The 17,500-nt window shown below is 47.9% G+C and overlaps 1 protein-coding gene across 1 annotated transcript in view; it reads right to left on the bottom strand.

Moving 5' to 3' along the window:
* Window positions 1–17,500, bottom strand: part of c5 (complement component 5) — a 19,428-nt gene that overhangs the window by 1,383 nt on the left and 545 nt on the right. Inside the window, exons 2-36 of the mRNA XM_034595401.1 lie at window positions 17,443–17,500; window positions 15,756–15,826; window positions 15,545–15,642; window positions 15,372–15,454; window positions 15,202–15,292; window positions 15,020–15,128; window positions 13,954–14,086; window positions 13,756–13,871; window positions 13,454–13,642; window positions 12,949–13,152; window positions 12,667–12,879; window positions 11,330–11,479; window positions 11,123–11,249; window positions 10,970–11,035; window positions 10,179–10,373; window positions 10,011–10,095; window positions 9,842–9,924; window positions 9,608–9,744; window positions 9,275–9,508; window positions 9,073–9,133; window positions 8,907–8,996; window positions 8,577–8,789; window positions 8,362–8,437; window positions 8,126–8,285; window positions 7,917–8,021; window positions 7,293–7,464; window positions 7,043–7,167; window positions 6,874–6,954; window positions 6,634–6,786; window positions 2,629–2,691; window positions 2,397–2,487; window positions 2,277–2,316; window positions 1,404–1,506; window positions 992–1,066; window positions 177–282 (exon numbers count right to left, since the gene is read on the bottom strand). Of these exons, the coding sequence (XP_034451292.1) occupies window positions 177–282; window positions 992–1,066; window positions 1,404–1,506; window positions 2,277–2,316; window positions 2,397–2,487; window positions 2,629–2,691; window positions 6,634–6,786; window positions 6,874–6,954; window positions 7,043–7,167; window positions 7,293–7,464; window positions 7,917–8,021; window positions 8,126–8,285; window positions 8,362–8,437; window positions 8,577–8,789; window positions 8,907–8,996; window positions 9,073–9,133; window positions 9,275–9,508; window positions 9,608–9,744; window positions 9,842–9,924; window positions 10,011–10,095; window positions 10,179–10,373; window positions 10,970–11,035; window positions 11,123–11,249; window positions 11,330–11,479; window positions 12,667–12,879; window positions 12,949–13,152; window positions 13,454–13,642; window positions 13,756–13,871; window positions 13,954–14,086; window positions 15,020–15,128; window positions 15,202–15,292; window positions 15,372–15,454; window positions 15,545–15,642; window positions 15,756–15,826; window positions 17,443–17,500 (4,156 nt within the window). The remainder of the gene's footprint in view (window positions 1–176; window positions 283–991; window positions 1,067–1,403; window positions 1,507–2,276; window positions 2,317–2,396; window positions 2,488–2,628; window positions 2,692–6,633; window positions 6,787–6,873; window positions 6,955–7,042; window positions 7,168–7,292; window positions 7,465–7,916; window positions 8,022–8,125; window positions 8,286–8,361; window positions 8,438–8,576; window positions 8,790–8,906; window positions 8,997–9,072; window positions 9,134–9,274; window positions 9,509–9,607; window positions 9,745–9,841; window positions 9,925–10,010; window positions 10,096–10,178; window positions 10,374–10,969; window positions 11,036–11,122; window positions 11,250–11,329; window positions 11,480–12,666; window positions 12,880–12,948; window positions 13,153–13,453; window positions 13,643–13,755; window positions 13,872–13,953; window positions 14,087–15,019; window positions 15,129–15,201; window positions 15,293–15,371; window positions 15,455–15,544; window positions 15,643–15,755; window positions 15,827–17,442) is intronic.

Here is a 17,500-nt window from a genome sequence, read left to right as displayed (position 1 = left end):
CCTCATTATTCTGACAGTGAAAGAAATAAAACACTTTATATCTGATAATTTAATTAGTAAGTTAAGGTAAGAAAACAGATTCACTGGCTCAAGTCTGACGAACCGAGACAATAAAACGACAACACACCGATAAAAACTACAAATCCCTTGAAGCTCAACAGGAACCTGTCACTCACCTTTGTCCTGAGGCTCGTAAACACTGAACAGAGACTCACTGGCTCCGCCCACTCTGAAACTGGTTCTGACCCGGAAACCAAGGCACAGGAAGACGTCTGAGGGAACCTACCAATCACATGATCCTCTTTATATACACTCACTGATCATCTTTATATACACTCACTGGTCCTCTTTATATACAGTCACTGATCATCTGTATATACAGTCACTGATGGTCTTTATATACACTCACTGATCCTCTTTATATACACTCACTGATCATCTTTATATACAGTCACTGATCCTCTTTATATACAGTCACTGATCATCTGTATATACAGTCACTGATGGTCTTTATATACACTCACTGATCCTCTTTATATACAGTCACTGATCCTCTTTATATACACTCACTGATCCTCTTTATATACAGTCACTGATCCTCTTTATATACAGTCACTGATCCTCTTTATATACAGTCACTGATGGTCTTTATATACAGTCACTGATCATCTTTATATACAGTCACTGATCCTCTTTATATACAGTCACTGATGGTCTTTATATACAGTCACTGATCATCTTTATATACAGTCACTGATGGTCTTTATATACAGTCACTGATGGTCTTTATATACAGTCACTGATCATCTTTATATACAGTCACTGATTGTCTTTATATACAGTCACTGATCATCTTTATATACAGTCACTGATCATCTTTATATACAGTCACTGATCCTCTTTATATACAGTCACTGATCCTCTTTATATACAGTCACTGATTGTCTTTATATACAGTCACTGATTGTATACAGTCTGTGCAGTGACTCACTGAGTCCATCTGAATGACCACAGTGTTTCCTTGTAGCTCGTAGTGGGAGATCTGTGGCTCGGCAGCGTCTCTGAACTGTAAAACATTTTATTATTATATTAAATTATACATTTATTTTATAATATATATTATTATAAACATTGACGTTAACAGACTGTCACATTTCACTTGATAAATTCTGTTTCATTTTCATTTTCACATTCATTAACATTCATCAGGAAGAAATTGCTTATCTTTATTTCTTCTACATTTCACAATAAAAGTCCTCAAGAAAAAAGGAAGAAAAAAGAAAGACTACTACCGCCCCCCCTCAACTGACAACAGTCTACAAACCAATCAGAGTCAAGTATAGGTAGACTCCGCCCCCGAACGAACAGATCAGATGAAACAACAACACATGAGAGGTCGTCACCTGTCGGAGGTCGTCAAGGTAACCGTCCACACCTGTAGGCAGCTGGATCTTCATCACCGTCAGACTGGACTCAGTGTGCACCTCGTTAGGAGGAGGTTTATACCTATAAGACACACACACACACGCACACACACACACGCACACGCACGCACGCACGCACGCACGCACACGCACACACACGCACGCACACGCACACGCACGCACGCGCACGCACACACACACACACGCACGCACACGCACACGCACGCACGCGCACGCGCACACACACACGCACACTGAACTTTGCAATGCTAAAAAAAAATAACATTTAAACACACATGTGATTTTCCGCCACTAGGGGGCGTCTCAGTCACTGTTTCTCTGACTCGTCTCTGATTGGCTGAGAGTCGAGCTGCCACTAACGCTCAGCTTGTTTCTCTGAAAACTTCAGATCCAGACGTCAGACTGAAATCATTCATCTGCTTCACATGTAGAGTAAAAACCAGCAAGATGTTTGACTCTTGTGACAAACACAGACACATGGACAAAGAGGATATAACGCCACCAACAGGCGACAGAGGGAAATGCAGCGTTACCTTGATTAAAACCACAGATTTCTGCAGGTTTGAAAATATCATGTAAATCTACTTTATAACAGAACAGAGTTAATAAAATTACTAATTGAACCTTTAAAGTTTCAATATCAAAAGTGAGATTTCTGGGTCTTAGTGGATCATTTGCTTCAATAATATCAAAACAAGTCCATGTTCAGAAACTTCACTAACAACCAATCAGAGGATTGTGTTTTCTCTGGATTGTCTCACATCCCTGTATCTTTGTGTTTTTTATTGAGATTCATTCATAAAGATCAAACTTTGGATTCAGTTTTCTTACTTTGCGCAGGCGACCAAGTGAGGATGACTCATACTGGGCTCTGAGGAGGAGAAGAAGAAGGTGGTGACATGTGGACAGATGAGCAACAGGCGACAGACTGGTTCGCTCACTGGTACCAACCTCTGGAGACGTCTAGGCCGACCATCTCCACGGTAACATCAAAGTTACACGTCTGCGTGGACGAGCTGGTCTCATAATAAACTGTCTTCAGCTGAAACAGGTTCAGACGTTAAGTTCAACTTGATGATGTCAGGTCGAACTTTCACTTCAAAGTTACAAACATAAGATTCAAGTTGTAAACATAAATCAAAGTTTCAGACGTAAAGGGAAAGAAAAGTGAAACCACACCCACCTTCACATTAGACACACCCCGCCCATAACCTGTGGTCACAGTGATGTCATCATCCTCCGTCACCTGAGAGATCAAACTGTTACTGCAGAGTCCAATGTCTCACTGCACCTGTCTCACTGCACCTGTCTCTGTCTCACTGCACCTGTCTCACTGCACCTGTCTCTGTCTCACTGCACCTGTCTCACTGCACCTGTCTCACTGCACCTGTCTCACTGCACCTGTCTCTGTCTCACTGCACCTGTCTCACTGCACCTGTCTCACTGCACCTGTCTCTGTCTCACTGCACCTGTCTCTGTCTCACTGCACCTGTCTCACTGCACCTGTCTCACTGCACCTGTCTCACTGCACCTGTCTCTGTCTCACTGCACCTGTCTCACTGCACCTGTCTCACTGCACCTGTCTCTGTCTCACTGCACCTGTCTCACTGCACCTGTCTCACTGCACCTGTCTCACTGCACCTGTCTCTGTCTCACTGCACCTGTCTCACTGCACCTGTCTCACTGCACCTGTCTCTGTCTCACTGCACCTGTCTCTGTCTCACTGCACCTGTCTCACTGCACCTGTCTCACTGCACCTGTCTCTGTCTCACTGCACCTGTCTCACTGCACCTGTCTCACTGCACCTGTCTCTGTCTCACTGCACCTGTCTCTGTCTCACTGCACCTGTCTCACTGCACCTGTCTCTGTCTCACTGCACCTGTCTCTGTCTCACTGCACCTGTCTCACTGCACCTGTCTCTGTCTCACTGCACCTGTCTCACTGCACCTGTCTCACTGCACCTGTCTCACTGCACCTGTCTCTGTCTCACTGCACCTGTCTCACTGCACCTGTCTCACTGCACCTGTCTCTGTCTCACTGCACCTGTCTCACTGCACCTGTCTCTGTCTCACTGCACCTGTCTCACTGCACCTGTCTCACTGCACCTGTCTCACTGCACCTGTCTCTGTCTCACTGCACCTGTCTCACTGCACCTGTCTCACTGTACCTGTCTCTGTCTCACTGCACCTGTCTCACTGCACCTGTCTCTGTCTCACTGCACCTGTCTCACTGCACCTGTCTCACTGCACCTGTCTCACTGCACCTGTCTCACTGTACCTGTCTCTGTCTCACTGCACCTGTCTCACTGCACCTGTCTCACTGCACCTGTCTCTGTCTCACTGCACCTGTCTCTGTCTCACTGCACCTGTCTCACTGCACCTGTCTCTGTCTCACTGCACCTGTCTCTGTCTCACTGCACCTGTCTCACTGCACCTGTCTCTGTCTCACTGCACCTGTCTCACTGCACCTGTCTCACTGCACCTGTCTCACTGCACCTGTCTCTGTCTCACTGCACCTGTCTCACTGCACCTGTCTCACTGTACCTGTCTCTGTCTCACTGCACCTGTCTCACTGCACCTGTCTCTGTCTCACTGCACCTGTCTCACTGCACCTGTCTCACTGCACCTGTCTCACTGCACCTGTCTCACTGTACCTGTCTCTGTCTCACTGCACCTGTCTCACTGCACCTGTCTCACTGTACCTGTCTCTGTCTCACTGCACCTGTCTCACTGCACCTGTCTCACTGTACCTGTCTCTGTCTCACTGCACCTGTCTCACTGCACCTGTCTCACTGCACCTGTCTCTGTCTCACTGCACCTGTCTCACTGCACCTGTCTCACTGTACCTGTCTCTGTCTCACTGCACCTGTCTCACTGCACCTGTCTCTGTCTCACTGCACCTGTCTCACTGCACCTGTCTCACTGTACCTGTCTCTGTCTCACTGCACCTGTCTCACTGTACCTGTCTCTGTCTCACTGCACCTGTCTCACTGCACCTGTCTCACTGCACCTGTCTCTGTCTCACTGCACCTGTCTCTGTCTCACTGCACCTGTCTCACTGCACCTGTCTCTGTCTCACTGCACCTGTCTCTGTCTCACTGCACCTGTCTCACTGCACCTGTCTCTGTCTCACTGCACCTGTCTCACTGCACCTGTCTCACTGCACCTGTCTCACTGCACCTGTCTCTGTCTCACTGCACCTGTCTCACTGCACCTGTCTCACTGTACCTGTCTCTGTCTCACTGCACCTGTCTCACTGCACCTGTCTCTGTCTCACTGCACCTGTCTCACTGCACCTGTCTCACTGCACCTGTCTCACTGCACCTGTCTCACTGTACCTGTCTCTGTCTCACTGCACCTGTCTCACTGCACCTGTCTCACTGTACCTGTCTCTGTCTCACTGCACCTGTCTCACTGCACCTGTCTCACTGTACCTGTCTCTGTCTCACTGCACCTGTCTCACTGCACCTGTCTCACTGCACCTGTCTCTGTCTCACTGCACCTGTCTCACTGCACCTGTCTCACTGTACCTGTCTCTGTCTCACTGCACCTGTCTCACTGCACCTGTCTCTGTCTCACTGCACCTGTCTCACTGCACCTGTCTCACTGTACCTGTCTCTGTCTCACTGCACCTGTCTCACTGTACCTGTCTCTGTCTCACTGCACCTGTCTCACTGCACCTGTCTCACTGCACCTGTCTCTGTCTCACTGCACCTGTCTCTGTCTCACTGCACCTGTCTCACTGCACCTGTCTCTGTCTCACTGCACCTGTCTCTGTCTCACTGCACCTGTCTCACTGCACCTGTCTCTGTCTCACTGCACCTGTCTCACTGCACCTGTCTCACTGCACCTGTCTCACTGCACCTGTCTCTGTCTCACTGCACCTGTCTCACTGCACCTGTCTCACTGTACCTGTCTCTGTCTCACTGCACCTGTCTCACTGCACCTGTCTCTGTCTCACTGCACCTGTCTCACTGCACCTGTCTCACTGCACCTGTCTCACTGCACCTGTCTCACTGTACCTGTCTCTGTCTCACTGCACCTGTCTCACTGCACCTGTCTCACTGTACCTGTCTCTGTCTCACTGCACCTGTCTCACTGCACCTGTCTCACTGTACCTGTCTCTGTCTCACTGCACCTGTCTCACTGCACCTGTCTCACTGCACCTGTCTCTGTCTCACTGCACCTGTCTCACTGCACCTGTCTCACTGTACCTGTCTCTGTCTCACTGCACCTGTCTCACTGCACCTGTCTCTGTCTCACTGCACCTGTCTCACTGCACCTGTCTCACTGTACCTGTCTCTGTCTCACTGCACCTGTCTCACTGCACCTGTCTCACTGCACCTGTCTCACTGCACCTGTCTCTGTCTCACTGCACCTGTCTCACTGCACCTGTCTCACTGTACCTGTCTCTGTCTCACTGCACCTGTCTCACTGCACCTGTCTCTGTCTCACTGCACCTGTCTCACTGCACCTGTCTCTGTCTCACTGCACCTGTCTCACTGCACCTGTCTCACTGTACCTGTCTCTGTCTCACTGCACCTGTCTCACTGCACCTGTCTCTGTCTCACTGCACCTGTCTCACTGCACCTGTCTCACTGTACCTGTCTCACTGCACCTGTCTCACTGCACATGTCTCTGTCTCACTGTACCTGTTTCATTGTGCCTGTCTCTGTCTCACTGCACCTGTCTCACTGTACCTGTCTCTGTCTCACTGCACCTGTCTCTGTCTCACTGCACCTGTCTCACTGCACCTGTCTCACTGCACCTGTCTCTGTCTCACTGCACCTGTCTCACTGCACCTGTCTCACTGCACCTGTCTCACTGTACCTGTCTCACTGCACCTGTCTCACTGCACATGTCTCTGTCTCACTGTACCTGTTTCATTGTACCTGTCTCACTGCACCTGTCTCACTGCACCTGTCTCTGTCTCACTGCACCTGTCTCACTGTACCTGTCTCACTGCACCTGTCTCACTGCACATGTCTCTGTCTCACTGTACCTGTTTCATTGTGCCTGTCTCTGTCTCACTGCACCTGTCTCACTGTACCTGTCTCTGTCTCACTGCACCTGTCTCACTGCACCTGTCTCTGTCTCACTGCACCTGTCTCACTGTACCTGTCTCACTGCACCTGTCTCACTGCACATGTCTCTGTCTCACTGTACCTGTTTCATTGTGCCTGTCTCACCTGAATGGGTGTGGCCACAGGTCGGGTCTGGCTGAGCTGGACTCGTGCTAGCGCCCCCTTCCTGCTGTAATCTATGTTGATGTCTTGACTGAGGACGGCTCGAGGGAGAGTTTTCCAGTACTCTGTGACGGCCTCCAGGGTCAGCACTGTGTCCTGAGAGAGGTCAAAGGTCAGCTGCGTGTGTGTGTGTGTGTGTGTGTGTGTGTGTGTGTGTGTGTGTGTGTGTGTGTGTGTGTGTACCTGTACAGAGTAGAAACCCTCTCCGTAATGCTGGTCCTGTGTCAGCCAGGAAAGGATGGGGTTGGCATATTGGATCCTCCCCTTCAAAATAAAACACGTCTTATTTCAAAACATCTCGACTCGTGGACGTTATAAAAGCATATAAAAGCAAAATAAAAGCATGTGTCACCTTGAGTAACACGGTGAGCAGGACATACGCTGTCGCCTCCACCGTCAAACCGCTGGATTGGTCGGGTTTCAGCCAATCAGCTGTTACGCTGGACTCCTGCCAGTACCTGAGTACAGCAGGGTGACCTGTACACACACACACACACACACACACACACACACACACACACACACACAAACACGTGTGTCCTCATTTGAAAAGGTTAATGAGTTACTTAGGTCCCCACCAGGATATGAAAACACACACACACCTTTCTGCCGGGCCAGGTTCTCCAGGCTGGTGAGCAGCTGATTGGCCGTCATGCTGTTGGGGTCATGAAGGGTAAGAGCAAAGGTCGCCACCGCACGCACATACACACTCTTGACACCTAGGGCATGCTGGGAGATGTAGTTTGCTGCAGACCTAATGCTGTCATCATGAAACTAAGAGAAAGAACAAGAGGGACAAACAAAACATTCTGATCTCAGGTTCTGACATTAACATGTTTCCATCTGCTGTGATGCCTGAAGAGGGAGGAGTCACACAAATAACTATTCATTCATTTCTGTGTTATAAAAGTTGTAAATTAGTTTTTAAGATGCAGCAGATTTTATTTCCAATCCACAAAGAGACGAAGAGTTAGCATAAGAACCTAGAAAACAGAGAGATGGAAAGCGGATGTAAAACAAGCAGAGAACAAACCACAAACAGAGACAATACGAGGACCACTGGACAGACAATTCGTTTTTTCACTATGTGGCCCTTGCTCTAATGTAGAGGAGTTCGGGGCCTTCAGCGTCTCAGTGTCCGGGGGCCTGTTGTATCGTGAGCCTGCTGCGCGACAGGAGAATGAAAGGATGACAAGGAAAAGAAGAAGGTGAGAGTTGGTTCTCACTCTGAGCTGCAGGATTGGGTCTGTGATGCTTGTCGCTCTTTTCAAGGAAATCAACACAAAGGACGTCAGATACACCGACTGATCGACCGCATCGCTCCCCGCTGCCTGCAGCCAATCAGAGACAACCACACACAGAGGTCACAGAGGTCACAGGGCAGGAGGAAATGTCAGTAAAAAATATGAAACAACAGAAGACGTGTGTTGCCGACCATGACTTTGTTGGGTCTAAAGGAGGACGTGTCGGTGAAGGACCCGTCTGGCTGCTGGGTGCTGCGGATCAACCACGCCAGAGAGTTGGACAGAGACTCATGGTCCACCGGGACGACCTGATCCACCAGAGACAGCGTCTTCACCACCAGAGCGGTCAGCCTGAGAGACGACGCGTAGTTTCAAACTAAAACATAGTTGTGTGGATGAGGTTCAGCTGAGACTGAGCTGTTCTTACCAGGTGCTGGGTTTTTGCTTGATCCACATGCTGTAACTGGAGTCACCATGTCTGAAGGAGCTGATGCCGACCAGACCTACACACACACACACACACACACACACACACACACACACACACACACACACACACACACACACACACACACACACACACACACAGTAAATAGTCAGCACATTGGGCCTGATCATTTAGCGTCTGTAGCGTCTCCTCACCCTCTCTGATCTTCCGGCTCAGTTCTGCTGAGTTCTTCTGGATGTCTGGTCCCAGGACGTCCCAGCTCCCCGTTGTCTCCAGGTACCGATACACGTGGACGAGGGGGAGGAGTCCACCCAGCTCCGCCTCCGCTGACCCAGCTGGCAGGTTGACAAGTCGTCTGAGGCCTTCAGGGTTGTGCATCACAGACAAGACCTCACCTAGAACTTCACCTGGAACATCCACATGCACAGAATGACGATACGTTTACCCAGCATGCTTCTGGTTTGCAGCTTCCTGCCTCAACTCGAGTACAGCTCCTGATTTGAAAATAAAAACTCACGTCTTACCGTTGATTGTGAGCATTCTCTCCACAGCCGAGTTGGGGACGATGTTTGTGGGCAATTTGTTCTTCAGCGTCACCGTTCTCTTCTCCGAACCTGCGACAGCACGGAGAAGCAGAACGTCAGCTGACGGCTGCAGAGCAGCGTGTGCAGGGCGACAGAACAAACTTACCGTAGAGTCCCTGAGGGTCGAGTCTCCCTCCAGAGTACTCCTCTCTCCTCACCCCTTCAGGCTGGAGACACATGGGGGAGATGAGGATGATTCACAGCTTCACAGGAACGTACACTTTAACAAAGGCCGGCACCTGATTGGTCTAAATATTATGGTGACACATGGTGACTAATGGTGAACCAACCAACCAACCAGTACTAACCACCACTCTGAGCTTCTTCTCCAGGATGTCTCTGTGGCCTTGTCGGGTCATCAGGGTGAAGATCAGGGTGTGTTCTCCAGGCTCCAGGCCCAGCAGGGTGAAGGTCACTTTGCCGACGCCCCCTGCTGCCAGACGCCTCCAGCTGCAGGGCGTGGAGCGCAGCCCCGCCCCCCCGGCAGCTTCTCGGGACTGGAGTAGACAAAATTCCGGTCCGGCCGTCAGTGTCGCACAGTACTGGGGAGGAGACAACACACTCTGTTAGCTCTCCATAACCACAGCTCCCAGCCGACTCCGAGCATCATGGGATATGTAGTTGGGTGATGTGCATGGCACCTCAATTCTGTCGTCCTGGTGGTTGTACACTGAGCCTGACAGCTCCAGCTGTTCTCCTCTCACCACCTGATATGGCAACGGAACGTCAATGCTGTGCGACTTACTGACCGACACCTGCACCGAGGCAACACACAAACCTGGAGGACACAAAGAAAAACAGGGAGGGAGAGATTTCAATGTCACAATAAGTAAAGGATGAAGATGAGGATGATGAAGATGATGATGATGACTCACCGTTCCTGAACATGCCGATGGCCTTGATCTCCCAGGAGGTGAGCGAGTCTGGTAGAGGCCTGCTGACCGACACCTGACCTGAACTGAACACACACAAACACACAGACAGTGAAATTTAGGCTTCACCTGCATCACTGGAAACAAACGTTTGGTGTTTGATGTGTGTCACCTGGCGCTCTGCACCTCCCACAGCCAGCTCTCTGGAAAGTAGCTCCGCACCAGAGAGGGCGCCAGGTCAAAGTCTGCACCCATGTCTGCACACACACACAGACACACACACACAGTGTTAAGATCTGGGATGTACTTTGTTGCATCACTGACGTGGGTCTCGACTGACCGTGGCGTCCTAGGACCAGGTTGTGGTCCAGGTGCAGCAGAATAAACTCGCAGCAGGTCTTGAAGGCTTCACGGCAGTAGGGTCGTTTTCTGTGCTTCTGCGCAGCGAGCTGGCGACACGTCACACTGCTTGGGAGGAACATCATCCCCGCTTCACAGCAGACCTTCAGATGGGGGGTTGAACTGTAACTCTCTGCTGCTCAGACACAAACACAAAGCAGAGTCACTCAGGTTCCTGTTCACACTGTTCACACTGACGCTGAAACAGGATCAGGAAACGTTTTCACCAACACACATTGAATCTCATACCAGGACTGAACAACAGAAAACAAACACTTAACATGTAACAAACGAGCTTTGGTTGATTCGCCAAAAATGCATAAAACTATTTTACACTATCTCAAAATCATTGGAAATAGTCAGGTGAAGGAAAAACATCACGTTAATTAATGAAAAACGAGTTTTCTACATTACTTTGTCAGAACAGAAGAAAACAAGATTTACAGCCAGACCCAGGTAGAAACTAAATCTACACATCCATCAGAGGGCGCTAGAGTGACAGACATGAATTAATGAGGTGTTTTCACTCATCTGTCACTAGAACCATGTGACACACAGCTTGTCTACTACTGCAGTTCCTCTTTGGAGCCTCTCCTGCTGGTGGCGCTAGAGACTTGTTTCCATCAAACATGAAAAAACTATGAAAAACCCTTGTTATATAATTAATAATGAAAGAGAAAATATTCCCATGATGCTTCACTCTGCAAAGATGATGGACGGGTGGAGTCTCACCTTTCTTCTTCTTCTCCTCGTCAGTCACAGCTCGTTTTGGACGAACCGCTGCTGTGCACGCGCCACCTGCTGACATCACCAACACACATGAGGTGGTTGATTCTTTAATTGATTGATGAATTAGTTGATTGGTTGATTGATTGATTGACATACTGTTGGTTGATGGCTGGGAGTTGGCATTGGTGAAGAAGGTGAGGCCGGCCAATCGAAAAACGTCTGCACTGTCTTTGCCGCCACCCCCACCACAGCCCAGGTCGCTCTCCTCGATGTGGCGTAGAACCTGTGAACCACCGTACACGTTGAAGTTTCACTCACTCTACAGGTCTCAAAATATACATATGTAGAGGTTTTCTGTGTTACCGTGGAAACAGGGTCTCTGTAGTTCGGTCGTAGTGTGAAGAGGGCGGAGTCTATAGCAGACAGAGCCACCAGTCCATCCTGATTGGTCCTGATGTCCAGCTGCAGTTTTTCCTTTGGCTTGTAGCTCCGCCTACGAACTGAGAGCTCAGTCTGACACACACACACACACACACACACACACACACACACACACACACACACACACACACACACACACACAGCTGGGTTTAATAATTTAAAACAACAAACATGGCGACAGAGTGACCAGGACCAGCGCTGGTTGGGAAATGACTTTGGCGTCACAGGAATCAGAATGCATGATGGGAAACCCACGCCTGCAGAAACATGGCAGATGTTTTCCAGTGCGAGCGCCACTCAGCCGCCATCTTTAAAGACAGTATCTCACAGAATCACCACCAATCAGAACAACTCCTCCGAGAAACATCCAAACAACCCCTCAGATCACCATGACAACCACATGGCAACACTATAACCTGCACTTCACTAGCAACCATTCTGATCACTATGGCAACCAAATGGCAGTGCAGGAGCAGATACGCCCTGGATTATTATTAATTATTTAATATTATATTAATAATAATAATAATAATAAACTTTATTTATATAGCACCTTTCATACAAGAACTAAGAGCTTTACATACAAAATAAATAAAAATATGTTCAAATGTAATTCAAATAAGAAGTGATCAGATTTTACGAAACATAAGAACCGTATCTGGAGAGTAAGATCTTAGAGTCTGAAGCAAAGAGAATGTTTTAAGTTATTTTTAAAGACGTTTACTGAGTTGTTAAATATTAAATTAAATATAAACTTATTATTATATTATTATATAAATTTAACACAGTGTAAATTTCAATGATTTAATTTTTCTAACAAATAAGATAAATCCATGTGGGACAGGGTGTGGAACACTCGGGTGAAGGACATGAAGCCAAACTGAGTGTAAACGAGGAGCGAAGGTTCACTTCCTGTCAGAGTTGGATTCGAACACGAAGATTCTCTCCAGACTCAACTGGAATTAGTTGAAACGGAGCAGTTCCACCTGAAACCATGGGGGGGCAGAGTGTCCGATCTTTCTTAACTGACTTGTTGTCAGTAATATGTGACTCTGAGCTGCCCCCTGGTGGATGTGTTGCTTAACATCCATGGCAGCGTTGAGGATGTGGTAAGAGAGATTTTGAAGTTATGAAGTTATGAAATTGTTCAGACACAGATTTTCGTTTTAGTCCGACATTTTGTAACTTTGACCTGAAGTACGTCATGAGAAGAGATCAACCAATCAGAGCAGCTGCCATCAACTGACGACCCTCAGTACCTGGAGTCCATTGACACACTTGTCTCTGACGTCCAACCAGACGGAGTCGGCCACCAGCTCGGACGTCCCCTCTCCAAACAGGATGTAGTAGACCAGCAGTCTGATGGACGGGACCATGGCGCCCGTCACCTGGAAGCTCAGAGTCTGTTTGTTGTCTGCGCTGGAGACGAACTTGTGGCTGCCGAACTCCACCACCTTCCCCTTAGAGAGCACCTGCACAGAGTGATGTCATCAGTAACTATGGAAACAGAGCCGTGTGCATCAGCTGCTGTGTCCTCTCACCAGGTAACTGAGGGCTCTGACAGGCAGGTAGGAGGGCGTGGCCGAGTACACCTGGATGTTGGCGTATTGTCCCAGCGCCAGGCCGCGGCCAGGCAGCGGGGGGTCGATGTAAAGGTAGCGCTCGTTCGGGGAGTGATACGCCGCCGCATGTAAACTCAGACTCACCTGACTGGCTGTTGGGAGGGCGGGGTCAGCCGTCTCAAACTGTGTCAAATATTGACAAGTAAACAACAATAAGTAATCAACATGTAAATGATATGTAAACAATAACAAATAGATAACAAGTAGACATTACCTATGAAAAAAAGTACAAACAATAGCAAGTAATCAACAACAACTTATTATCAAGTAAATATGAACAAGTTAACAACAACATGTAAACAATAACAAGAAAACATTAGAAATGAAATTACATGTAAACAACGACATGATAACAACAAGTAAACAATAACAAACAAACATCATGATGAGATTGTTAATATAGAAATCATCTCGATCTTGTTACCTTCAGCACCACGCTCTCTGCTCCACGGGGGGTGTTGCAGATGAAGACAGCGAGGCCGTCTGATTGGCTGTTGGCGCTGTCGGGACAGGGCATATCCTCCATTTTGTTCCCCTGTCTGATCAGCTGTCGCTCCACCAGTTGCACCCGAACCCGGTTCATCGGCTTGTCCAGGTGATCCTTCACCAGCACCTGAAAATTGCTGTCACTTATTTCTCACAGTAATTATATTAATATAAAGTAATATGTTACATTTGTTATGGTCGTATAACGTGAGTGAGGACATGGACAGACGGAGCGTCCACCTGGATGTTATAAGGAAGTCCAGGTTTGATGAACGGGGGCGTGGACACCAGGCTCAGGCGATAAGGTGATTTGACGAACTTCACGGCAGCAAACTCCGCCTCCTGAGAGATACCACCTGAGAGACAAGAGGCGGGGACGTAAATGTCCCTGCTTTGGGTTACGTGTTGGGGTTAGACATGTGGTGGTTATGTGAGTACCTGTGTCCTCCTGCAGCAGGACAGCGATGTACAGGTACTTCCCCATCAGACTGTTGAGATCTTTCGGGCCGTTGTGTTTGGACAGAACCGTCTCACAGTTCACAGTCACATCCACCTCACCTGTCGAGGACAACTGATGCAGACACACACACACAGGTTACGTTTCCGCACTATATCCAAATAGAGACGTACAAGAGTGAACCACTGCACATACATCACAAAGAGAAGCTCACACAGCTTAAGGCTAAATTATCTACTGTAGCTAAAGAGGCAAATATGATGTAATAGACCCAGAGCTATAATACATGGTGTCATAGTGGTAATAAACTTTAATACTGCAAACATTACTGCCAGTCAGGTGAATAACATAACGTTTTTAAAAATGACTTCAAAACATGCAGCTGTTGAAACTTTGCTGAAACAGAAACCAAACGCAGTGCCGCTCTGGTTTGGTTCCTCGCCTGTTGGTCAGCGAGCTGCTGCTCGGAGTCTCAGTTTGAGATCGTGTTCAGCGCCATCTTGGTTTTTTGAAAACAGAAGTAACAATATATGGAGGAGTGGGGGGGTGTAGCCTGACTGAGAGGACACTGCACCTGCCACCTGCACCCATTGGACAGTACTAGCTGTCAATCACACTGTGGTACCCCCCCCCAACACATCTGGTGATTTATGGTCTGTTTGACTCTAAATGATCATAATTCACTAAATGAACATCAGCTGTTTGAAGAAGACTTGAAACTAGAGACTGAGACAGAAACTCCTGAATGTTTCCTGACGTTATAAAGTGAGAAGTCACTTTCTATAGACTTCTATAGAAACTACCAGAGGAGTCGCCCCCTGCTGGTCAGTACACAGAAGACAGGTTTGGGACACTTCTGCACTAGCTTCACTTTCCCTGTACCTGCGTCCTGATGATGACGACTCATATTCACCATAACGACGAGTCATTCTTCAACACTCAGTGTCACACTGTGGTTTTATTGTACTGGACACGTTCATTAAAGCTGGTCGAGTAATTTAGTTAACATTGATATTCAAAGTGTTTGTTGCTGTGAAGGCGTCTTACTCTCTCTTTGGTGACATAGTTGGGGATGATAACTGGAGGACTCTTCCCGCTAACATAGCCGTACCGCAGAAACACCTCCCCATCGGCCACCGGGGCACCGTGCAGATACCTGAGACGGGCAGGAAACATTGTGCCTAACAGTTTGGACTCATCATGTGTGAACAAGATGATTGTTTATTTACCTGGCTGAGACCTTGAAGCTGAATCTGTTGAAACGTCCATAGCTGATGTAATTTGCTTCAGGCTCCAGGAGGATGGAGAAACTGGGAAGAACTAATACAGACTGACACTTAATTATTGCCATTATACTTATCAGCATAAGTATCAGTGGTATAATCATCATATTCCATACCATATTCTTTAACTTCAAAGTCCGTTCTCGCTGTTGTGGTGAAGTCATCTGAGTAGGAAGCTTCAATGGACCAAATCCCCAACCTGGAATCACATACAGTCCACAACATTACAAACTGAATCCCATTGACAGCATCACATAGTCTCAGTCAGTGTGTTTCTGAAAGTTGTTACTTTGGTTTGATGGGGATCTTGAAAGGGTTTTGCATAGATGGGATTCCATTATTTAAATCAAACATCTCCACAATATCCACTGTCGTATGATCCGGGTCCTGTGGGAGACAAAATTACTGATCTGAGATCAGTTCTGAGATGATTGAAAACTAAATGCATTAACCTGTAAGCTTTGCTGTCCTCTTCTGGTCCTGCAGATAATTACACTCACCTTGAAGGTCAGGAAGACGCTGCGATTGGCCGGACTCAGCTCCTGGTTCAGGGAGAATGCCCGAACTTTGACTGGACACACACATTAAAATGAGTTGACCAGGAAAACTTGATTTTATCATTTGACTACCTGAATTTATGAGCGGCCGCGGAGTAGCCAAATGAGGACAATCTAAACAAGGACTACCTGAACTAGAGCAACCTGAGACAACCTGAACAAGGACTGATGAGGACTACCTGAAAAGGGACAATCTGAACAAAGTAACAAGAGGACTGAAGGAGGACCAGCTGGGTGATGACCAACTGACTTTGTGAGCGATGATGAGGACCTAAATGAGGACCACCCGGTCCTCATGAAATAATAAGGGACGGACTGAACAAGGACCAACTGACCTGATGACTACCTGACTCCGTGAGTCCATGAGGACAACTTACTGTAGATAAGAACCACCTGAACAAGAGCCATCTGACTGAATGAGTTCATGAAGAATACAAATAGAACTTTGGAAATTTAAAACCTGACTTTTGTAGATGATGAAGAATACCTGATCAGGACAACTTCAATAAGAAGCACCTGAGTTTATGAGTTGATGAGGGACACCTGAATCATTTCTTATGTAGAAACACTTTAAACATGATGTTACAAACTGGTTCTTCTCATGTAGTGAATCCTGTTGATGTGTTGATGTGTTCAGTTCCATCAGCATCTGTTGTACATTAGTGGGTCTCTCTCCCAGTGTGCAGGTGATTTGCAAGGCATTCTGGGTACCCCCCGTTGGAGGGTCGGAAGAATCTCTGTTGGGAGGGTTATGAAGCCACACCCCTCGGCCCCACCCCTCCGTCCAATCAGGTATAGTAGGGCCAAGGGGGGAAATCATGCACTGAGAGAGAACTCCCATCATGCACTGAGGGAGAACTCCCATCATGCACTGAGGGAGAACTCCCATCATGCACTGAGAGAGAACTCCCATCATGCACTGAGGGAGAACTCCCATCATGCACTGAGGGAGAACTCCCATCATGCACTGAGGGAGAACTCCCATCATGCACTGAGAGAGAACTCCCATCATGCACTGAGAGAGAACTCCCATCATGCACTGAGGGAGAACTCCCATCATGCACTGAGAGAGAACTCCCATCATGCACTGAGAGAGAACTCCCATCATGCACTGAGGGAGAACTCCCATCATGCACTGAGGGAGAACTCCCATCATGCACTGAGGGAGAACTCCCATCATGCACTGAGAGAGAACTCCCATCATGCACTGAGGGAGAACTCCCAGAACACCCTCCCCCCACCCCCCCCTTCATTTATTTCCTCTCCTCTCCATTTCCCCTGCTCCCCCAACCGGTCGAGGCAGCCCCCCCCACATTGAGTCTGGTTCTGGAGGTCTCTTCCAGTAATGAGGGAGTTGTTCCTCCACAGTCACCAAAGTGCTGCTCATTGTGGGAACTGTTGTTTTCTCTATGAAACATTTAAGGTCTTGACCTTCGATGTAAAGTTCCTTGAGATAATGTATAGTATAATATTAAGTATATAATATTAAGATTTGGTGCTAAACAAATCAAATTGAATTGAATTAAATAAATAAAATCGGATTGATGAATTGCACAATTTGAATGAGGATGTGAGTCTGAAGGAGGCGGAGCCTGAATTCAGACACATGAATGGTTCATGTAGCGCTCACCGTGCTGGTGAGGGGTGTACAGCGGTTTGTCCGTTTGGATGAACAGGAAGCCGTTGGA

This window comes from Hippoglossus hippoglossus, chromosome 9, assembly GCF_009819705.1.
Source record: "Hippoglossus hippoglossus isolate fHipHip1 chromosome 9, fHipHip1.pri, whole genome shotgun sequence".
Taxonomy (NCBI): Eukaryota; Metazoa; Chordata; class Actinopteri; order Pleuronectiformes; family Pleuronectidae; genus Hippoglossus; species Hippoglossus hippoglossus.
The sequence above is the reverse complement of the archived record's forward strand: the minus strand, read 5'-3'. Positions and strand labels throughout refer to the sequence as shown.